This window comes from Haliotis cracherodii, unplaced genomic scaffold (assembly GCF_022045235.1).
Source record: "Haliotis cracherodii isolate W230 unplaced genomic scaffold, xgHalCrac1.p SCAF_13, whole genome shotgun sequence".
In the NCBI taxonomy this organism is placed as follows: domain Eukaryota; kingdom Metazoa; phylum Mollusca; class Gastropoda; order Lepetellida; family Haliotidae; genus Haliotis; species Haliotis cracherodii.
Window position 1 is genome coordinate 20102999 of NW_027266268.1, and position 25911 is coordinate 20128909.

At 42.1% G+C, this 25911-nt stretch overlaps 1 protein-coding gene across 1 annotated transcript; it reads left to right on the forward strand.

Moving 5' to 3' along the window:
- The first annotated feature begins 3486 nt into the window (after positions 1-3486).
- Positions 3487-25005, forward strand: LOC139458511 (repetin-like). Its single transcript, XM_071239946.1, has 4 exons — positions 3487-3547; positions 5163-6432; positions 6936-7683; positions 24946-25005. The coding sequence occupies exons 1-4, from the start codon at positions 3487-3489 to the stop codon at positions 25003-25005; spliced, it is 2139 nt and encodes a 712-aa protein (XP_071096047.1).
- Positions 25006-25911: the final 906 nt, after the last annotated feature.

Genomic DNA, 25911 nt, shown 5'->3' on the forward strand with positions numbered 1-25911 from the left:
ACACATAGCTTCCCTTATAACACACGTCATTGTTCTCTGTGTCAACACATAGCTTCCCTTATCACACAAGGCATTGTTCCCCTGTGTCAACACATAGCTTCCCTAATCACACAAGGCATAGTTTCCCTTATGACATCGAATATATTCCCTTATTATACAACATAGTGTTTCCCCTATGAAACAACACATTTTCCTTTTCCTTTTTCTGATTTCCCTAAATTAATGGATGCTTTTTTACATTGTCTAAGGGGATGTGAGTAGGTCCCTGAAGATTAAAAGCTTCCACAGGGTAGACGCCACTATTTGAATGGCCGTAAAACGTCTCAACTTAGCTTTCTTTTTTATCACGCTTCACCGGAAGGTGAGACACAGGTGGTTGGGACATTTCATTTTCGCTGAATTATTGACTGACTCGGTGTTTGACTCTGAGACTGATTCAGTGACTTGACTCGTTGACTCATTCGATTGGTTGGTTGGTTTATTGTTTAACGCCGCACTCAGCAATATTCCAGCTATATGACGGCGGTCTGTAAATAATCGAGTCTGGACCAGACAATCCAGTGATTGACATCATGAGCATCTATCCACGCAATTTGGGATCGATGACATGCATCAACCAAGTCAGCGAGCCTTACCACCCGATCCCGTTAGTCGCCTTCTACGACAAGCATAGTCACCTTTTACGGCTCATCTAAAATGTTATAACATTTGTTATGTTATTCTATAGTTATACATGTTTTGGGTCGGCAGATCTTGAAACTGAGTGAAGGATTTACAAAGGCCTGCTGTTTTCCACATAGCTGAGCCGAAGAAGGCTATAATGGCTTTGAAGTTAACTGAAAAGCAGTTTGTTATTCATAAGATGTCTTATTGTCTTATTTCTTAGAATTATTGGCGGTCGGTTGCTCGTCACCCGAAGGCATGGGGTCAATTCCCCACGTGGGTACAAACCCATGTGATATTGTTGGAAAATTGCTTAGAAACAACTCATTGACTTTTTGAATTGATAACGCGCGTTTATTTCAGAGACGAATGCATGAGACTCGAGTTGTGAAACATGCACCAATGTCTTATTCAAAGTTTCATGTCAAATCTTTTTGATGTTCCAGTGTTAGTTGTTTTTCAATAAAAGTGTTTGTTTATCACAGAAAGATTTTCTCGTTTGCGTTTTCTTTGAGCTTAACCGCATACAGCCACATTCGTGCCGTCTAGTATTTAAAAAGACAAACAAAGGCATCTCATACATTAAAATTCTTTTTACACACGTAATGGTTCAGGGGACTCGTGGGGTAGTATCAGCATTGTGATGTAGTGTACACTTTCCTAGGGTTGGTCCTTTTGTTCACAGAGACATGGTTAGAGGGATTCTAGGGTGGTCCTTTTGTTCACAGAGACATGGTTAGGGGGATTCTATGGTGGTCCTTTTGTTCACAGAGACATGGTTAAAGGGATTCTAGGGTGGTCCTTTTGTTCACAGAGACATGGTTAAAGGAACTCTAGAGTGGTCATTTTGTTAAGAGAGACATGGTTCAAGGGATTCTTTGGTGGTCCTTCTGTTTAGAGAGACATGGTTCAAGGGCGGCCCTTCCGTTTAGAGAGACGTGGTTAAGGGGATTCTTGGGGCCCTTCTGTTTAGAGAGACATGGTTCAGGGGATTCTTGGGTAGTCCTTCTGTTTAGAGAGACATGGTTTAAGGGATTCTTGGGTGGCCCTTCCGTTTAGAGAGACATGGTTTAAGGGCGGCCCTTCTGTTTAGAGAGACATGGTTAAGGGGATTCTTGGGTGGTCCGTCTGTTTAGAGAGACATGGTTAAAGGGATTCTTGGGTGGCCCTTCTCTTTAGAGAGACATGGTTCAAGGGACTCTATGGTGGTCCTTCTCTTTAGAGAGACATGGTTCATGGGATTCTTGGGTGGTCCTTCTGTTTAGAGAGACATGGTTAAAGGGATTCTTGGGGGCCCTTCTCTTTAGAGAGACATGGTTCAAGGGTGGCCCTTCTGTTTAGAGAGACATGGTTAAAGGGATTCTTGGATGGCCCTTCTGTTTAGAGAGACATGGTTCAAGGAACTCTAGGACGGCCCTTCTCTTTAAAGAGACATGGTTCATGGGACTCGTGCGGTAGTATCAACTTATTAATGTAGTGTACACTTTCCTTGAGTGATACTTTTGTTTACAGAGACATGGTTAAAGGAACTCTAGAGTGGTCCCTCTGTTTAGAGAGATAGTAAAAGCGACTCCTGCGGTAATATGGTCATATTAATGTAGTGTACACTTTCTGGGGTGATCCTTTTGTTCAGAGAGACATGAATAAAGGGACTCTAGGGTGGCCCTTCTGTTTAGAGAGACACTACTACTACTAGTCCTAGTAATGCTACTACTGCAACTGCTACTGATACTACTGTAACTACTACTACTTCTAATACTACTACAACTACAACTAATACTACTGCAACTACAACTACTACAATTACTAGATATACAACCACTATTGCTAATATTGATGCTGTTACAGTTGCTAATACTGCTACCACTACTGCTACTGCTGTTGTCACTACTGCTACTTCCCCTCTTTCTTCTACTACTACTACCTCTACTACTGCTGCTGCTAGTGTTACTGCTGACACGTCTACTCCCACATCACGATTGCTGGTATTGCTACAGATGCTATAGTACTGCTACCTATACTAATACTACAGTACTACTGTTACTGCTGATGCGACTACGTACTTTTACTACTATTGCTACTTCTACCGCAAACTGCTACTATTTCTACATTTGCTACTATTTGACCAACCGTTTGTTGTTTTTTGTCGAGAGCCTACATAGAGAGTTTTTTCTCGACCCCGTGTGTTTGGTCAGTAATTTGTATGCAAATTAGTCACATTGAGTGGATTGTTTCTTCCGTGGTATTTTAGCAATATTCTATCTTTATCGCAGCAGAATAAACAACAAATGTGCAGGCCACGTGTAATTAAACACAGTGTTTCTGATAACGTTCTCTTTATCAAATATATAAAACCAGAGAACAATCAGTCTAGCCAAAACAGTTATGAAAATTATATGAAAGCTTCACTGAAAATCAGCGATAATTCCAGAGCTTGCTTGCCCACAGCGATCTCAGCGATCGTAATTCCCAAGCTTCAGCATATACTGTTCAAAGTTTGCTAAGGATCACATTTTCCGAATATGAAAAAAAATTACAAATAACCATGGACAAAATCGTGCAGATAAATATTAAATTAAAAGGTAATGTTTGAAATGTGTTGAAGACAATGCCAAAGCAAAATGTAACCAACCGGAAAGTTGAGACTGCCTTAAAAAGTTATCACGACAGCAAGCAATAAATCTCCAAATAACGGGACAAGTCATTGAGCATTGCAACTGTCAATAGCGAGCATGTGATCCACGAGATGAGATGACAGCCTGACACGGCCGTCTCATGTTTCAATTAAGCGTCTGGTGGATGCCAAGGGAAGATTGTTCCACTATGGGGGGAGAGCAATTCCTAGTTCTCACAGGAAGCCGTGAGATGGACACATGTTCCAAAGGTATTCGATCGGACTGAGGTCTGTTGAACGAGCTGGCCACTCTATACGGACGATTGTCTCTTGCTCAAGGTTCACATACAAGATCGAATCCCTGTCATCGTGACCCTCACTAACACATGGAGATCAGTTCTCCCAGCCAGGCTGATTCCACCCCAAACCATTAATGAGCCACCTCCCCATCTGTCCTGCTCGGCTACGTAAGCATCCTGAAATCGCTCTCCTGCTCGACGCCACAGCCGGCACTTCGATGAACAGTACCGTAACTCGTCTGTAAAGAGTATGGATGTCCAATCATTGATTGTCCAACTGACATGATCTCTCGCCCAATCCAAACGTGCTTGCCTGTGACGCTGGGTAACAGGGACATGCTCTTGTTGACCGCAGGCGACTACGGACTGTCTGAGTTGAAATATTTACTGCAGTGGCGTTCCGCAGTTCATTTCTGAGCTTGGTTGCCGTCACCAAAAGATTACGTCTTGCCCAGAGCAAGAGAAACCAGTCATCTCGCTGTGTGATTGAATGTTCATGACAACCTCCATGTCGCTGGGTAGCTGAACCACGAGACTGACACCGATTCCATGCACTGCAGACCACGCTTTGAGGTGAGATGAGGTGAGGTGAAATGGGGTATAACGTCGCGTCCAAGATTATTGCACTTATATAGCGACGTGCATGTGCGTGTGTGTGTTTGTGTGGCTGCTTGTACTAGTCCGGACTGATGCCGATTTATAGTGCTAGCTCACTGAGATACCATGCCGCAGTTTAACATGAATACCCTACTCAGACACAGTATACTGACTCCGAGCCGACCAGTCCTTGTTTTAGCTCCTCAATGCCGAGCGCCAGACAGGGTAACAACAAGTACCATCTTTTAACGTCTTTTGGGATCGAACCCTGACCTTCCGCTCTCCGGGCGGACGCTCTACCACTAGACCACGGAGGCGGTCACCACGCTTTGACTCACACCAAGTACGTTGGCAACGTGGTGTTGTGTTGCCCTAGTTTCAAGCATCCCTACGCATCTGTTTAACGACATCGTTGATGTTGAGGAGTATGTCTTTTTTCTCTAATTGTAGTCAACGCTGGTCAGGCTTTAAAACAACGGGGTGCAAGGGTCCAATGACAAACAGTCACAACAATGGCAACTGTGGTTATCATGCATCACGTGCATCACGTGCATATGGTGTCCATCACAGCATGCCTTTAACTTCTTAGTGTGGTAGTTAGGCTCCAGAGGGTCACCTAATCATTGTGGACAGGCTTTTTTTCCGTTATGATTTCATATCATAGTTTCATGTTGCATTAAAGATGTGATCCTCAGAAAGCTTTGAGAAATATAGATTCACGGCAGTTGCTTTGTGCAAACGGGCCGTAGTGTTCGCGAAAAGGGTAAGCATGTCCTGATAATGTACTCGTTATCAAAACAAGTGAGTGAGTGAGTATGGTTTTAAGCCACATTTAGCAATATTCCAGCAATATCACGGCGGGGGGCACGAGAAATGGATTTCACACATTGTACGCAGACGCAGACAAACAAGATAACACAGACAACAAGGCAATAAAGACAACAAGGCAACACACACAACAAGGCAACTACACAACAAGGTCAACACAGGCAACGCAGACAAACAAGGCAACACAGGCAACAAGGCAACTCACACAACAAGGCAACTCACACAACAAGGTCAACACAGACAACGCAGACAACAAGGCAACTACACAACAAGGTCAACACAGACAACGCAGACAACAAGGCAACTACACAACAAGGCAACACAGACAACGCAGACAAACAAGGCAACACAGGCAACAAGGCAACACAGACAACAAGGCAACTACACAACAAGGCAACACAGACAACGCAGACAAACAAGGCAACACAGGCAACAAGGCAACACAGACAACAAGGCAACTACACAACAAGGCAACACAGACAACGCAGACAAACAAGGCAACACAGGCAACAAGGCAACACAGACAACAAGGCAACTACACAACAAGGCAACACAGACAACGCAGACAAACAAGGCAACACAGACAACAAGGCAACTCACACAATTAGACAACAAGGCAACACAGGCAACAAGGCAACTCACACAACAAGGCAACTCACACAACAAGGTCAACACAGACAACGCAGACAACAAGGCAACTACACAACAAGGTCAACACAGACAACGCAGACAACAAGGCAACTACACAACAAGGCAACACAGACAACGCAGACAAACAAGGCAACACAGGCAACAAGGCAACACAGACAACAAGGCAACTACACAACAAGGCAACACAGACAACGCAGACAAACAAGGCAACGCAGACAACAAGGCAACTACACAACAAGGCAACACAGACAACGCAGACAAACAAGGCAACACAGGCAACAAGGCAACACAGACAACAAGGCAACTACACAACAAGGCAACACAGACAACGCAGACAAACAAGGCAACACAGACAACAAGGCAACTCACACAATTAGACAACAAGGCAACACAGGCAACAAGGCAACTCACACAACAAGGCAACTCACACAACAAGGTCAACACAGACAACGCAGACAACAAGGCAACTACACAACAAGGTCAACACAGACAACGCAGACAACAAGGCAACTACACAACAAGGCAACACAGACAACGCAGACAAACAAGGCAACACAGGCAACAAGGCAACACAGACAACAAGGCAACTACACAACAAGGCAACACAGACAACGCAGACAAACAAGGCAACACAGACAACAAGGCAACACAGACAACAAGGCAACTCACACAATTAGACAACAAGGCAACACAGGCAACAAGGCAATCAAGACAACAAGGCAACTCACACAACAAGGCAACACAGACAACGCAGACAAACAAGGCAACACAGACAACAAGGCAACACAGACAACAAGGCAACTCACACAATTAGACAACAAGGCAACACAGGCAACAAGGCAATCAAGACAACAAGGCAACTCACACAACAAGGTCAACACAGACAACAAGGCAACTCACACAACAAGGCAACACAGACAACAAGGCAACTCACACAACTAGACAACACAGACAACGCACACAAACAAGGCAACACAGGCAACAAGGCAACACAGGCAACAAGGCAACACAGGCAACAAGGCAATAAAGACAACAAGGCAACACAGACAACAAGGCAACTCACACAACAAGGCAACACAGGCAACAAGGCAACTCACACAAAAAGGCAACTCACACAATTAGACAACAAGGCAACACAGGCAACAAGGCAACACAGACAACAAGGCAACTCACACAACAAGGCAACACAGACAACAAGGCAACTCACACAACAAGGCAACACAGGCAACAAGGCAACTCACACAAAAAGGCAACTCACACAATTAGACAACAAGGCAACACAGGCAACAAGGCAACTCACACAACAAGGCAACTCACACAACAAGGTCAACACAGACAACAAGGCAACTACACAACAAGGCAACACAGACAACGCAGACAAACAAGGCAACACAGGCAACAAGGCAATCAAGACAACAAGGCAACTCACACAACAAGGTCAACACAGACAACAAGGCAACTACACAACAAGGCAACACAGACAACGCAGACAAACAAGGCAACACAGGCAACAAGGCAATCAAGACAACAAGGCAACTCACACAACAAGGTCAACACAGACAACAAGGCAACTCACACAACAAGGCAACACAGACAACGCAGACAAACAAGGCAACACAGACAACGCAGACAAACAAGGCAACACAGGCAACAAGGCAATCAAGACAACAAGGCAACTCACACAACAAGGTCAACACAGACAACGCAGACAAACAAGGTCAACACAGGCAACAAGGCAACACAGACAACAAGGCAACACAGACAACAAGGCAACACAGGCAACAAGGCAATCAAGACAACAAGGCAACTCACACAACAAGGTCAACACAGACAACGCAGACAAACAAGGTCAACACAGGCAACAAGGCAACACAGGCAACAAGGCAACACAGACAACAAGGCAACGCAGACAAACAAGGCAACACAGGCAACAAGGCAATCAAGACAACAAGGCAACTCACACAACAAGGCAACACAGACAACGCAGACAAACAAGGTCAACACAGGCAACAAGGCAACACAGACAACAAGGCAACTCACACAACAAGGCAACACAGACAACAAGGCAACTCACACAAAAAGGCAACACAGACAACAAGGCAACACAGACAACACAGACAACTCACACAATTAGACAACAAGGCAACACAGACAACAAGGTCAACACAGACAACAAGGCAACACAGACAACAAGGCAACACACACAACAAGGCAACACAGACAACACAGACAACTCACACAATTAGACAACAAGGCAACTCACACAACAAGGTCAACACAGACAACAAGGCAACTCACACAACAAGGCAACACAGACAACGCAGACAAACAAGGCAACACAGACAACGCAGACAAACAAGGCAACACAGACAACAAGGCAACACAGACAACGCAGGCAACAAGGCAACACACACAACAAGGTAACACACACAACAAGGTCAACACAGACAACAAGGCAACTCACACAACAAGGCAACACAGACAACGCAGACAAACAAGGCAACACAGACAACGCAGACAAACAAGGCAACACAGACAACAAGGCAACACAGACAACGCAGGCAACAAGGCAACACACACAACAAGGTAACACACACAACAAGGTAACACAGACAACAAGGTAACACAGACAACAAGGCAACTCACACAAAAAGGCAACTCAGACAACGCAGACAAACAAGGCAACACAGACAACAAGGCAACACAGACAACGCAGACAAACAAGGCAACACAGGCAACAAGGCAACACAGACAACAAGGCAACTCACACAACAAGGCAACTCACACAACAAGGCAACACACACAACAAGGCAACACAGACAACAAGGCAACACAGACAACGCAGACAAACAAGGCAACACAGGCAACAAGGCAACTCACACAATTAGACAACAAGGCAACACAGACAACAAGGCAACACAGGCAACAAGGCAACTCACACAACTAGGCAACACAGACAACGCAGACAAACAAGGTCAACACAGGCAACAAGGCAACTCACACAATTAGACAACAAGGCAATAAAGACAACAAGGCAACTCACACAACAAGGCAACACAGACAACAAGGCAACTCACACAACAAGGTCAACACAGACAACAAGGCAACTCACACAACAAGGCAACACAGACAACAAGGCAACACAGGCAACAAGGCAACTCACACAACAAGGCAACACAGACAACGCAGACAAACAAGGTCAACACAGGCAACAAGGCAACTCACACAATTAGACAACAAGGCAACACAGACAACAAGGCAACACAGGCAACAAGGCAACTCACACAACTAGGCAACACAGACAACGCAGACAAACAAGGTCAACACAGGCAACAAGGCAACTCACACAATTAGACAACAAGGCAATAAAGACAACAAGGCAACTCACACAACAAGGCAACACAGACAACGCAGACAAACAAGGCAACACAGGCAACAAGGCAACACAGACAACAAGGCAACTCACACAACAAGGCAACACAGACAACGCAGACAAACAAGGTCAACACAGGCAACAAGGCAACTCACACAATTAGACAACAAGGCAACACAGACAACAAGGCAACACAGGCAACAAGGCAACTCACACAACTAGGCAACACAGACAACGCAGACAAACAAGGTCAACACAGGCAACAAGGCAACTCACACAATTAGACAACAAGGCAATAAAGACAACAAGGCAACTCACACAACAAGGCAACACAGACAACAAGGCAACTCACACAACAAGGTCAACACAGACAACAAGGCAACTCACACAACAAGGCAACACAGACAACAAGGCAACACAGGCAACAAGGCAACTCACACAACAAGGCAACACAGACAACAAGGCAACTCACACAATTAGACAACAAGGCAACTCACACAACAAGGCAATAAAGACAACAAGGCAACTCACACAACAAGGCAACACAGGCAACAAGGCAACTCACACAATTAGACAACAAGGCAATAAAGACAACAAGGCAACTCACACAACAAGGCAACACAGGCAACAAGGCAACTCACACAACAAGGCAACACAGACAACAAGGCAACACAGGCAACAAGGCAACTCACACAACAAGGCAACACAGGCAACAAGGCAACTCACACAACAAGGCAACACAGACAACTAGACAACACAGACAACGCAGACAAACAAGGCAACACAGGCAACAAGGCAACACAGACAACTAGACAACACAGACAACGCAGACAAACAAGGCAACACAGGCAACAAGGCAACACAGACAACAAGGCAACTCACACAATTAGACAATAAGGCAACTCAAATAAACAGAGTGTATTTCCGTCTCCCACAGTGCTAAATGAATAATGAACATATGCCCAGCGGCAGAACACAGTTGTGCTCGAACCCCGCCCCGGGGCTGATGCTATCACAGGCCTAAAACAACTACACGGGCCGAGCCTTTTAGAAGAAACTGATAGCGCCTCTTGTGAGAGTATACGTTGCATATCAAACAGGAGCAACTATTTAATTCATCCGGAAAATAGAAACACCCGTCATTATCAGTTTATTGCGTTTTTCAGGAGTGCTATGTGTGTCCGTCTTGGTGGATGACGAGGGTCTTCAGTTAGGACAGGGTGGGATACTCAGTATAACAGACACTCACTAAACCGAATTCCTCGAGGACTAACAGAGGGGAGGGGTCCTTCTGAAACAGAAATCTGTATATTAACACCGTGTGTTCCGTAATATCATTTGTACTAACATTACTAAATGTTGGATTAGATTGGCATAGTGTTCTTGAAAAGGGTAGAAAATCTTTCTCTTATTTTCAATTCAAGGCATAGTTTGGTACAGAGCTGTATCTTAGCTGTGACGCTTGCTCGGTTTAGATGTGTTGAAACTGGGAGATACGGTAATATTCCACGTAACAGAAGATTATGTCGTGTTTGTAATGCTGGGTATGTGGAGGATGAGTATCATATTTTGTTTGCACCGGTTATAACAAGTAACGGGTGGGTCACTTTCCAAAGAAATATTGTGAATATTCGACCAAACGAAAATTTTATATCATTATATCTACAACTGGTTACAAATTAATAAAACGTCTAGCTAGCAATATCTATCAAGGGCTGTCACTTCGTATTACATTGTTGTCAGAACAATAAAAAAAAAATATATGCGTAGATTGCGTCCATTGTAATACAAATGAAACTATGGACCGATGGCCTACACTTACGAAATAAACCAAACTGAATGATAAAAGTTTGTGTAGAAAGTGTTTTTGTGATATAAATCCTCCAGAAATCAACACCGATGTTGACATTAACGCCGGAGAAGGCCGTGCAGAAAGAATTAGGATGATACTGAAGGTTTTGAAGCAAGTGCTTTTTTATTGAGAGCTAACCCAGCTTTCGGGGCAGTTCTGTCACAATGGACAAGCCGTGTAAGTGAGTGTGTTTGGTTTGACGATGCTTTTAGACATATTTCAGCGATATCACGTCAGGTGACACAGACATAGTCTTCACGTGGACCGATGTAGGGAATCGAACCCGGGCCTGTAGCATCCGGGCTAAACTAGTCTGTAACATGTTCAGTTAACCGCCGGAAAAAACGGGGTGTCGCTATACTACGATCCCCGAGTTCGGTACTATATAAATATATAGACCGTCAAACCCATAATAGAGTGAGTTAGTGAGTTGTGTTTAACGCCGCTTTTAACAGTATTCCAGTTATATCACGGCATGTCAGCTTAATGTAGGAGGAAAGCCCGAAGTGATGCAGGTCTTAGACGTTTACCACTTCGGCGAAACCCACAATCATTGGTTTCTGGCACATCCAAGGGACGCAACTATGCACAGCGAGTTTCGAATGGGCCACCCACAAACACGTGCAAAGACAAGTTAATTGTTTACCTGAAAAAACACGGGAAGATATGATACAAGTCAAAAAGAGATATGGCTCGGACATCATTTAAGTCATTGATGCTTCAAATTTGTAAATGTTCTCCACATGTCTACCATGTAACTGTTTGAAAACTTTACAAATGCCTTGAATGTTGGACAAACTTTTCCCATGGATAATGGCAATGAAGCCCTTCCCTTTCCGAGTCCCGTTTCACAAAGCAAACGTAGCGCTACGTAGTCTTAAATCAGGGTAGAAGTATAGGCCACACGACTCACCTACAGCTACGGCAAGCTTTGAGAAACGTGACCCTGAACAGAGGCGTTTCCACTGGCCTGAGGCGTATATAACATTTATATCATGTCAATATAATTTTTATATTACCGACAATACCTGATGACAAAATGGTAATGGAAAACAGTGATTCACAGCGATCAACTGCATAACGAACTTCTCAATAACAGAACAAACTGAAACAAAACATCGAGGTCTTTTAGTACAAGAACTTTCAATACTATATATGTTTCAAGTTCATCCCTTATAAATATCCCTCCGAACATTTGTCCCAAAGTGCAATACTGTGTAGTTTGTACGGTTTTCAGATAACGAGGAGAGAGGCCCAGGGCTATATGTGTGTAGAATTGTAAATATGTCGAACCCTACCCCCGGGCCTAGGGTAGATACAAGGAGGATCTGGCCCATCAGAGACTTACATGGACCCGGTGTCTGCAGGACTATAGCTGTCTAACGGTAAGGAGGGGCGGGGGGAATCATGAATTTATATCAAAGTCTAATGATTATTTGATTGCTCAGATAAATTTTTAATGTTTGAATGTTCTCGTAAATTAAATAATTTTAAGAATTGTAATGTTTTATAGCCTGTTGTGCTGACTCTCCAGGTGTTGCTGAGGATGTCAACTGAAAACCGTGTCTAAAATATAGAGCAAAATGTTCACATTTTTATTTGTAAATATTATCATAGAAACCGTTAGCTCTGGGAAACATGGGTGTATTTTATAAGGAACGAAGCCGGTACTGAGATTGTTGAAAAACACTTTGTTGGGATTCTCGAATTATACTCGACGGTAGAATTGTTTCTTTAATGTCACAGTTTCAAGTAACTAATCAACACCGCACGATTAACGCAATTGAAACTTTTCATAAAAATGTACCGACATTCAGGGTGTGATCACTGCAACACTTCCTTAAAAGCTAAACAAAGTTCTCATTGATACATCCAGAGAAATGAAGTGATCTCTACAGTTTCCTTTAGAACAACTCACACAAGGGTTTGAAGCACTGTGGCACTTACTTAAAAACTAAACAAAATTCTCATTAATACACCTCGTTATCATCGAATGTAGAAATGAAGTGATCTCTACAGTTTCCTTTAGAACAACTCACACAAGGGTTTGAAGCACTGTGGCACTTACTTAAAAACTAAACAAAATTCTCATTAATACACCTCGTTATCATCGAATTTAGAAATGAAGTGATCTCTACAGTTTCCTTTAGAACAACTCACACAAGGGTTTGAAGCACTGTGGCACTTACTTAAAAACTAAACAAAATTCTCATTAATACACCTCGTTATCATCGAATTTAGAAATGAAGTGATCTCTACAGTTTCCTTTAGAACAACTCACACAAGGGTTTGAAGCACTGTGGCACTTACTTAAAAACTAAACAAAGTTCTCATTAATACACCTCGTTATCATCGAATTTAGAAATGAAGTGATCTCTACAAAGTTTCCTTTAGAACAACTCACACAAGGGTTTGAAGCACTGTGGCACTTACTTAAAAACTAAACAAAATTCTCATTAATACACCTCGTTATCATCGAATTTAGAAATGAAGTGATCTCTACAGTTTCCTTTAGAACAACTCACACAAGGGTTTGAAGCACTGTGGCACTTACTTAAAAACTAAACAAAATTCTCATTAATACACCTCGTTATCATCGAATTTAGAAATGAAGTGATCTCTACAGTTTCCTTTAGAACAACTCACACAAGGGTTTGAAGCACTGTGGCACTTACTTAAAAACTAAACAAAATTCTCATTAATACACCTCGTTATCATCGAATTTAGAAATGAAGTGATCTCTACAGTTTCCTTTAGAACAACTCACACAAGGGTTTGAAGCACTGTGGCACTTACTTAAAAACTAAACAAAATTCTCATTAATACACCTCGTTATCATCGAATTTAGAAATGAAGTGATCTCTACAAAGTTTCCTTTAGAACAACTCACACAAGGGTTTGAAGCACTGTGGCACTTACTTAAAAACTAAACAAAATTCTCATTAATACACCTCGTTATCATCGAATTTAGAAATGAAGTGATCTCTACAGTTTCCTTTAGAACAACTCACACAAGGGTTTGAAGCACTGTGGCACTTACTTAAAAACTAAACAAAATTCTCATTAATACACCTCGTTATCATCGAATTTAGAAATGAAGTGATCTCTACAGTTTCCTTTAGAACAACTCACACAAGGGTTTGAAGCACTGTGGCACTTACTTAAAAACTAAACAAAATTCTCATTAATACACCTCGTTATCATCGAATTTAGAAATGAAGTGATCTCTACAGTTTCCTTTAGAACAACTCACACAAGGGTTTGAAGCACTGTGGCACTTACTTAAAAACTAAACAAAGTTCTCATTAATACACCTCGTTATCATGGAATTTAGAAATGAAGTGATCTCTACACAGTTTCCTTTAGAACAACTCACACAAGGGTTTGAAGCACTGTAGCACTTACTTAAAAACTTAACAAAGTTCTCATTAATACACCTCGTTATCATCGAATTTAGAAATGAAGTGATCTCTACAAAGTTTTCTTTAGAACAACTCACACAAGGGGTCGAAGCACTGTAACACTTACTTCAAAACTAAACAAAGTGCAAAGAAGTATAACTTGTTTTAATGAAATTTAGTAATGAAGTGATCTCTACAAAAGTTCCTTTAGGACTACTGACAAACAAAATAACAACATTAAAGGCATAAGACAAGCACTGTTTTCAATGCGTAAGTAATACATGCATACACACGGAGTCAACCAATTATGTAATCTACCAAAAGTATCTTCTAAAACAAAAACACTTGAATACGTAATAAAAATATAATCAACAGCAACAACTAAGTCAAATAAACTCCCCTTGCAAAGTCATCTTCGGGCTTCTCCCACATTCAGCTGACACGCCTTAATGTAAGTGAAATACTGTTAAAAGCGACGTTAAATCAAACACATTCACTCACTCACTTTAAACGTTATCGAACATGGAAAAAGACCCTTTCATGTTTTTATTTTGAACTTGAACAAAGTGAAAAAGGTTGAGGGCTATTTTTCTGAACATGTATAGTCTTTCTCGGCGGAGGGGTACCCTAGTGGTAAAGCGTTGCCAAGTAGCGGAGGCCTGAGTTCGAATCCAAGCAAGGGTGCAATGTGTATGGCCAATTCTTGGTGTCCCAATATTGCTAAACAGGGCATAAACCCGAGCTCACTCATTCACTCATGGCGGTTCGGTAGCCTCGTGTTCAGAGCCTCGGCATCTACCAAAGGCCTGGATTCAATTCCCCACATGGGTTAAAATATTTATTGGTGACGCCCATTCTTGGCTTCCCACTAAATGTTAACCATATCAACTAACAACACACACCAGGTGTTACAAAATGCATAATGGGTTCGAATCCTTGTTCGCCCTGATTATATTTCTGCCATATCCACCATATCCGTGCTAGGTTTTATCAAAGTTGCAAAGGTCTTAGACATGCTTAAATTGAGATTTGTTCCCACAGTACACTAACAGGCCATGGCGAAACTGAAATACAGTTCAAAGCGGTGTTAAACCAAACTCAGACTACATAACCGTCACGTTCTTAAGTTTTCAAGTGATGCCCATTCTCGGTGTCCCCCGCCGTGTCTTGGCTGACATATTGCTAAAAGCGGCGTTAAACCAGACACTGACATCCTCCCTGACATCATCCCCGCCACAATCGAGAGGCTGGTCGTTGTTATCCATGGCGGGTGAAACATGACGGGCCTGTCTTGTATTATGAAAATATCAGCCTTGTTCTTGACGCTGACACTTAGTGTGTGTTAGCTGGGACGACTTTCGTGAGCATATTTACTATAATTTAAAATTTGAAAAAAAAATATTGTAATGCTGCTGCTCAATAGCATTGGGATAATATGGTCACCATCACCTTACCCAAGGAAGATACGGGTTAGAATTTATCCTCAGCAACCCATGATTGCTGTAAAAGGCGTCTATGATTGTCGTAAGGGGCGACCAACGGGATCGGGTGGTCAGGCTCGCTGAATTGATTGATGTATGTCATCGTATCTTGCTGAGTGCGGCGTTAAACAACAAACAACCAGACCGCCGTCATATAGATGGGATATTGCTGAGTGCGGCGTTAAACAACAAACAACCAGACCGCCGTCATAAAGATGGGATATTGCTGAGTGCGGCGTTAAACAACAAACAACCAGACCGCCGCCATAAGATGGGATATTGCTGAGTGCGGCGTTAAACAACAAACAACCAGACCGCCGTCATAAAGATGGGATATTGCTGAGTGCGGCGTTAAACAACAAACAACCAGACCGCCGCCATATAGATGGGATATTGCTGAGTGCGGCGTTAAACAACAGACAAACAACCAGACCGCCGCCATAAAGATGGGATATTGCTGAGTGCGGCGTTAAACAACAGACAAACAACCTTCACCTTAACATAGCCGTTCTTGTTTTTCTGGACATGATTATCTGACAGAAAATGAAATATTCTGAATGGGTACTCGCATATCTCTTCAACAAGTGGAACTGTGGATAAACACGAAAGGAAATTGTTATTGATCAACGGTATTTATTAATTTGGAGATGTGTATCGATAATATCGAAAGTGTAGCGTAACATCAATGGTAGCCATTGATATTTTTACTTATCATCGATACATAAACGTCGGACAATGGACAATTGAAATGTGTCGACAGTTTGGTCGATCGATTCCCCACTTAATATCAAGTAGGCTTCAACTTACACACTCTTGTGTTCATTAGCTCCGAATACATATTGTTCGAATCCCCCGGTTCGCCCTGATTATGTTTATAGGTTTGTCAGCACCATGCGCATGCTAGTGGGTTTTAAAACTATAAATATTTTGGTTTCTGTACAAGTAATTGTTTTTCTTTCATTAATTATCATTTACCCATGAAAATACACCAAGGAGATTAGAAATTTAAAAAACCCTGTTTTCTTTGTTTACAGCAATGGCAGTTTTAACTGTTGCCCGGATTGTATCGGTGTTTCTTTCGATTGCGAGTATATCCGTGCACGTGTCCGGCCAAGGTCAGTATGTTTAAACACTTGCAGCACTACACAACGACACACCAACACACAGAATCACATGACACCACACGACACCATCACATAGAATCACATAACACCACACCACCACACAGAATCACATGACCCCACACCACACCACACCACACCACACCACACCACACCACACCACACCACACCACCACACAAAATCACATGACACCACACCACACCACACCACACCATCACACAGACTCACATAACACCACACCACACCATCACACAGAATCACATGACACCACACCACACCACCACACAGAATCACATGACACCACACCACACCACCACATAGAATCACATAACATCACACCACACCACACCATCACACAGAATCACATGACACCACACCACACCACCACACAGAATCACATGACACCACACCACACCATCACACAGACTCACATGACACCACACCACACCATCACACAGAATCACATGACACCACACCACACCACCACACAGAATCACATGACACCACACCACACCATCACACAGAATCACATGACACCACACCACACCATCACACAGAATCACATGACACCACACGACACCAACACACAGAATCACATAACACCACACGACACCAACACACAGAATCACATGACACCATACGACACCATCATACAGAATCACATGACACCACACCACACCATCACACAGAATCACATGACACCACACCACACGACACCATCATACAGAATCACATGACACCACACCACACCACCACACAGAATCGCATGACACCACACGACACCATCACACAGAATCACATGACATCACACCACACCACCACATAGAATCACATGACACCACACCACACCATCACACAGACTCACATGACACCACACCACACCATCACACAGAATTACATGACACCACACGACACCAACACACAGAATCACATGACACCACACCGCACCATCACACAGAATCACATAACACCACACCACACCATCACACAGAATCACACGACACCACACGACACCATCACACAGAATCACATGACACCACACCACACCATCACACAGAATCACATGACACAAAATGACACCACACACCAACACCATACGACACCACCACACAGCTCCACATGACATCAAACAACACAACACACAGCACCATACGACACCACCACACAGCTACACACGACATCAAACAACACAAAACACAGCACCATACGACACCACCACACAGCTACACATGACATCAAACAACACAACACACAACACCATACGACACCACCACACAGCTCCACATGACATCAAACAACACAACACACAACACCATACGACACCACCACACAGCTACACACGACATCAAACAACACAACACACAGCACCATACGACACCACCACACAGCTCCACATGACATCAAACAACACAACACACAACACCATACGACACCACCACACAGCTACACACGACATCAAACAACACAACACACAGCACCATACGACACCACCACACAGCTCCACATGACATCAAACAACACAACACACAGCACCATACGACACCACCACACAGCTCCACATGACATCAAACAACACAACACACAACACCATACGACACCACCACACAGCTCCACATGACATCAAACAACACAACACACAACACCATACGACACCACCACACAGCTACACACAACATCAAACAACACAACACACAGCACCATACGACACCACCACACAGCTACACACGACATCAAACAACACAACACACAGCACCATACGACACCACCACACAGCTCCACATGACATCAAACAACACAACACCGCACCACACAACACAACACTGCACCACACAACACAACACAGCTCCACACGACATCAAACAACACAACACACAGCACCATACGACACCACCACACAGCTACACTAGACATCAAACAACACAACACACAGCACCATACGACACCACCACACAGCTACACTAGACATCAAACAACACAACACACAGCACCATACGACACCACCACACAGCTCCACACGACATCAAACAACACAACACACAGCGCCATACGACACCACCACACAGCTCCACACGACATCAAACAACACAACACACAGCGCCATACATCTTCCCGAGGCAAGTGAGTTAATTGACTAATATAAAAGTCCAGTTTCCACCCGTGCCGAACTAGGCTGGTATTATGGTGTCAAGCTTTGGCTGGACTAATGAGTCTATGCATAGTCAAAACAAAATCGCGCAATGAAATCGAAATCTGGTTCGTAAACTGTCGATTGCAGGATTTGCAAAGCATTTGCACCACCAACTCGTTGTCAACAGATATTTTCCAAATCTTTTCACGTTTTTAATGGAGGTGCTCAGGTGATTTGATGCACTTCGCGATGTAAGACCCGTTTTATCACAATATTAATCTTGATTATCGATCAGATCGTCTTGACTGTGCGCCGCCATTTTGTTTGAAGCAAATGCAAGTGATACGAGAGTGATATTTGATTGGTCCATAAGAGAGGCATAGAAGGAACATAACTCGTAATAACCACTAGTGGCGCTACGATCGAGCCCAGGAATTCCAGCCAAGTTCGGCAAGGATGGAAACTGGTCTTTTAAAGTCAGTTAACTCTCTTGCCTCGGGAAGATGTGCACCACACGACACCATACAACACAAAACAAAACACCATACGACACTTCACCAAAAAGTCGGTATTGGATGGGGAAAAGTCGCGTGATTTCTACTATAAATTCCATTAAAGGGAGATTATGTTCAATAACTCTCAATATACTAGTACTCGATTCATCTAATTCGACACGATACTGTGTGAAGATATGATGAATCTTCCATACAAGGTGGTTGCGGCAGGCGAGGAATAAAGCGAGGCGCTCGGGGGGGGGGGGGGGGGGGGGGGGGTACTTTTGCCCTGTACTGTAAACTAGACTCTAACTACCATTGCTGAACAATTATTAATATAAGCGATTCTACATGTAATAAAATAAATTGATAATCACCTTGTTTCATATATGGTTTAATGGACATGTTAGATTGTCTGATATATACACATACATATTTGAATGTGAAATGTAATTTTCTATTTTGACAGACTCAATGATAATACACCAAATGTGCACGCGGACATGCGACAGTTCTGAAGACGGTTACTATGGCAACTGTACTTCCTGTTCTCATTTCGTTATTTGCAAGGACCAAGTCGCTTTTGACTTCATGTGTAGCCCGTCGACGCTCTACAACGCCCGGATCGGAGTGTGTGATTGGTCGAATGAACTCTTAGTCTGCGAGTAAGTGAAGCAGAATTGCATCCATCCATCCATCCATCCATCCATCTATCCACCCATCCATCCATCCATCCATCCATTAATCCATCCATCCATCCATCCACTCTTGGTCTGTGTTTGAGACAGACTATTTTTGCAGTCAGAGCTTTAAAACATATATTTTTACTCTGAAAATTAGTTTTACCCGAAACACGTTATTTTTCAGACCATCTGACATGTCCATTCAACCATATATTTTCAAAACCTGAGGACAAAGACATACCCGTTTGGGTTTTCAGTTTGAAAGCTCTTTTCAAATATCTCAGGCAGGACACACAAAAACACATTCATGCCGACCATTTATTATTTGTGAAGGGGTGGGATTTAATCCAAAAAATGAATTGTCTGGCATTAAAATTACACAGTTGCAATATATTTTTGATGATATAACTAATATATTATTTTAAAATAATGTTTTGGCTTATAGCTTTAATGAAACAAATAACTGGTTTGGCAGCTTTAGCTGAACGAATATCTCAATATATGGGTCTCAGTACAAATTCCCAGTTTCCTCCTCACCGAGTGTCATATAGTCGGTCCCTAATATCTGATGATTCGTAGTTTATAAACGCTCTTAGAATAATTGTTGTTTGCATACCAAGCATGTCCAGTGAACGAATTAATTATTTTGTAAAACCAGCATTTTCGGTAACATATTACTATTTTGTTTAATCTATGTGATACATGAAACGACCACCCACATTTTCTCTCCCCCGGTAAGGGTGTCGCCACTTGAGGGGATCTATCTGATGATTGGCGGAGTATTGGGGCTCGTTCAGATTTGAAACGGCGGCCATATTAGATTTTTAGGGTGACACGGTATCTGTAAACATGCAAAGCTTTTCAAACTGTTTCATGCTTCAGTTTTATGCACAGAGTGCATAGTTTATCACCAAACGTCTGGACTTTAATGTAAACTATGTATTGGGGCTATATGTCACAGATCTGATAAAATGTAAACATCTGACAAATAAAACTATTTGTTACCGTGAATACCATCTTTACATCAGCCCACCTCGGGGCACTATAAACTCCACATTACCTGCTGACATTAACTGTATGAGGAGCATGTACGGGGAAGTGATGCAGGATCTATTTACTGACATGAACCATGAATCTGCACCATCACTCTAGCCTACCCCAGACCACCTAGACCACCCTCGACAATTCTACCCTAGATCATACTAGTCATTGCTACCCTAGATCGCACGAGACAACCCTGCCCTAGATCACCTAGATCACAATAGACGATTGTACCACAGACCACGTAGATCGCACAAAACAGTTCTGTCTTAAATTATCTAGATCAAACTAGACATTGCTACCCTAGATCACACTAGACAATTATATCCTGGATTACCTAGATCACACCAGACAATTCTACCCTAGATCATCTAGATAACACTGGACAAGCTGGACAATTCTACCTTAAATCCTAGAATATACTAGATCACCCTTGACCATCTTAGGCCCTCCTAGAGTAGCCTAGATCACCCTCGACCACCTTAGACCCTTCTAGAGTATCCTAGATCACACGAGACATTTCTAGCTTCAATCACCCATGGCCATCCTAGGCCACATGTAGTTTAGATCACCCTTGACCATCCTAAACTACATGTATTTTAGATCACCCTTGGCCATCCTAGACTACATGTATTTTAGATCACCCTTGACCATCCTAGACTACATGTATTTTAGATCACCCTTGACCATCCTAAACTACATGTATTATAGATCACCCTTGACCATCCTAGACTACATGTATTTTAGATCACCCTTGACCATCCTAGACTACATGTATTTTAGATCAACCTTGACCATCTTTGAATACATGTATTTTAGATCACCCTAGACCATCCTAGACTACATGTATTTTAGATCACCCATGACCATCCTAGACTACATGTATTTTAGATCACCCTTGACCATCCTGAACTACATGTATTTTAGATCACCCTTGGCCATCTTAGACTACATGTATTTTAGATCACCCTTGACCATCCTAGACTACATGTATTTTAGATCACCCTTGACCATCCTAGACTACATGTATTATATATCAACCTTGACCATCTTTGACCAAATGTATTTTAGATCACCCTTGACCATGCTAGACTACATGTATTTTAGATCACCCTTGAACATCCTAGATTAAATGTATTTTAGATCACCTTTGACCATCCTAGAATACATGTATTTTAGATCACCCTTGACCATCCTAGACCAAATGTATTTTAGATCACACTTGACCATCCTACACTACATGTATTTTAGATAACCCTTGACCATCCTAGATTAAATGTATTATAGATCACCCTTGAACATCCTAGATCAAATTATTTTAGATCACCCTTGACCATCCTAGATTACATGTATTTTAGATCACCCTTGACCATCCTAAACTACATGTATTATAGATCACCCTTGACCATCCTAGACTACATGTATTTTAGATCACCCTTGACCATCCTAAACTACATGTATTTTAGATCAACCTTGACCATCCTATACTACATGTATTTTAGATCACCCTTGACCATCCTAGACTAAATGTATTTTAGATCACCCTTGACCATGCTAGACTACATGTATTTTAGATCACCCTTGACAATCCTAGACTACATGTATTTTAGATCACCCTTGGCCATCCTAGACTACATGTATTTTAGATCACCCTTGACCATCCTAGACTAAATTTATTTTAGATCACCCTTGAACATCCTAGACTACATGTATTTTAGATCACCCTTTACCATCCTAGACTACATGTATTTTAGATCACCCTTGACCATCCTTGACTACATGTATTTTAGATCACCCTTGACCATCCTAGACTACATGTATTTTAGATCACCCTTGACCATCCTTGACTACATGTATTTTAGATCACCCTTGACCATCCTGAACTACATGTATTTTAGATCACCCTTGGCCATCCTATACCAAATGTATTTTAGATCACCCTTGGCCATCCTAGACCACATGTATTTTAGATAACCCTTGACCATCCTAGACTACATGTATTATAGATCACCCTTGACCATCCTAAACTACATGTATTTTAGATCACCCTTGACCATCCTAGACTACATGTATTTTAGATCACCCTTGAACATCCTAGATTAAATGTATTTTAGATCACCTTTGACCATCCTAGAATACATGTATTTTAGATCACCCTTGACCATCCTAGACCAAATGTATTTTAGATCACACTTGACCATCCTAGACTACATGTATTTTAGATAACCCTTGACCATCCTAGATTAAATGCATTATAGATCACCCTTGAACATCCTAGATTAAATTATTTTAGATCACCCTTGACCATCCTAGATTACATGTATTTTAGATCACCCTTGACCATCCTAGACCAAATGTATTTTAGATCACCCTTGACCATCCTAGACTACATGTATTTTAGATCACCCTTGACCATCCTAGATTACATGTATTATAGATCACCTTCGAACATCCTAGATTAAATTATTTTAGATCACCCTTGACCATCCTAGACTACATGGATTTTAGATCAACCTTGACCATCCTAGATTACATATATTTTAGATCACCCTTGACCATCCTAGATTACATGTATTTTAGATCACCCTTGACCATCCTAGACTAAATGTATTTTAGATCACCCTTGACCATCCTAGACTACATGTATTTTAGATCACCCTTGACCATCCTAGATTAAATGTATTATAGATCACCTTCGAACATCCTAGATTAAATTATTTTAGATCACCCTTGACCATCCTAGACTACATGGATTTTAGATCACCCTTGACCATCCTAAACTACATCTATTTTAGATCACCCTTGACCATCCTATACTACATGTATTTTAGATCAACCTTGACCATCCTAGACTAAATGTATTTTAGATCACCCTTGACCATGCTAGACTACATGTATTTTAGATCACCCTTGACAATCCTAGACTACATGTATTTTAGATCACCTTTGACCATCCTAGACTACATGTATTTTAGATCACCCTTGACCATCTTAGACTAAATTTATTTTAGATCACCCTTGACCATCTTAGACTAAATGTATTATAGATCACCCTTGACCATCTTAGACTAAATGTATTTCAGATCAACCTTTACCATCCTAGACTAAATGTATTTTAGATCACCCTTGACCATCCTAGACTACATGTGTTTTAGATCACCCTTGATCATCCTAGACTACATGTATTTTAGATCACCCTTGACCGTTTCCGTAACCCTGTAACTGCAAGAGGTTATTGTATAAACTTAAGTGGTTTGTATTCTTGCAAAGATCAGACATTCTTCAAACTGTTTTTAAAGCTGAATAGATAAAACCTACGCCCAAAGATATCCTGACGAGGCTTCTAATAAAGAAGTGTCGATTTCTTCTCTGCTTTGAGCCTATCCTCTTTTATCAGTCAATCGCAGCATTTGGTTAACACCTATGATGAGATGAAATTTGTTGGAGTCAAGATTGTCTTGATTTGGTGGCTTGATACACCCATTACCCTCTCATAAAGTTGTTGAGTGGTGTTGGTATGTAAACGGACATTATGTATAGCCCTGAGATACGTAGAAACTGTGTTAGTGTTTCAGCTGGCGATTGATAACATCAGGGATCGGGAGCAGTACGAATCATGAAATCCTGGCATGTCTAAGGGACACAACTCTGCATCGCGAATTCAACCTTTGTAATTAATGCAAATAGATTCTTTAATCGTCGTTATTTTTATTGCCAGCCCAATGTCTACATCTGCAACTACGTCAACTACTGCTACACCAACTACGACTACAACTAGTCCTACAACTGCAACTACTGCTACAAGTCGGACGACTAGTCAGACAACAAGTAATACAGTTCAACTAGCGGTCCAGATGGCGGTACGGCGCAGTAATTCCGGTATGTGGCCAGATGGCAAATAACCTGCTCGGAGGTTAACAAGTTGTGCATATATGTCCAGTGACGTCATCCCAGTGTCCTGTCATTGTCTTTATATCTCATACAATCCCCAACATGTGCAATGCCAACAGGCCACAGAGGCGCTGGTGAATCACAATGTTTTTGAGAATCTTTGTATCCGGTACCTGGACACCGGCAATGGATATTTTACGTCCGTTTACCAAGGTTCATGGACGTTTTGGAAACCGAAAATCAAAGATGAATGTTGTTTCAGATTTTTCTTTAGGTTTATAAGTAAAACCAAACACTTCCCCTGGGGGTTTTATGGGATTTAAAACCCTAAAAATGTCATAAAAATCCACGGACGCGTTTTATCCTACACATATAGGCTTTACTATTACACCAATGTTTCAACTAAGAGCAATTTTAGCCCAAGTTCAACAGTGGTTGTGTTTTTACAACATATTATTTGTTTGTTATATCAAACACACAAACCTGTCTTCAGCTAGGCAATGTATAAACACGTTCCCTTTAGGCACGTAACTAATTTTCATAAAACAGTGGAACAAACAAAATTTAGTGATTGGGTGTCACTATATAAAGATAGTGGCCACTGATCATTAGCGTCATATACTGAATACATGTTTAGAATCGAACCAAGGCGTTCGGTCTGACGAGCGAGTGAGTGAATATTTCGGTTTTACGCCGCTTTTAGCAATAATCCAGCAATATCACGGCGGGGGACACCAGAAATGGGCTTCACACATTGTACCCATGTTGGGAATCGAACTCGGGTCTTCTTCGT

Excerpts from the sequence above, each read along its gene's own strand:
- LOC139458511 (XM_071239946.1), top strand. The coding sequence starts at position 3,487 with ATGGGGGGAGAGCAATTCCTAGTTCTCACAGGAAGCCGTGAGATGGAC. Across the intron at positions 3,548-5,162 it reads GATGGACACATGTTCCAAAG|GCAACGCAGACAAACAAGGC; the intron begins GTATTCGATCGG and ends AGGTCAACACAG. Across the intron at positions 6,433-6,935 it reads AAGGCAACACAGACAACAAG|GCAACAAGGCAACTCACACA; the intron begins GCAACACAGACA and ends AAGGCAACACAG.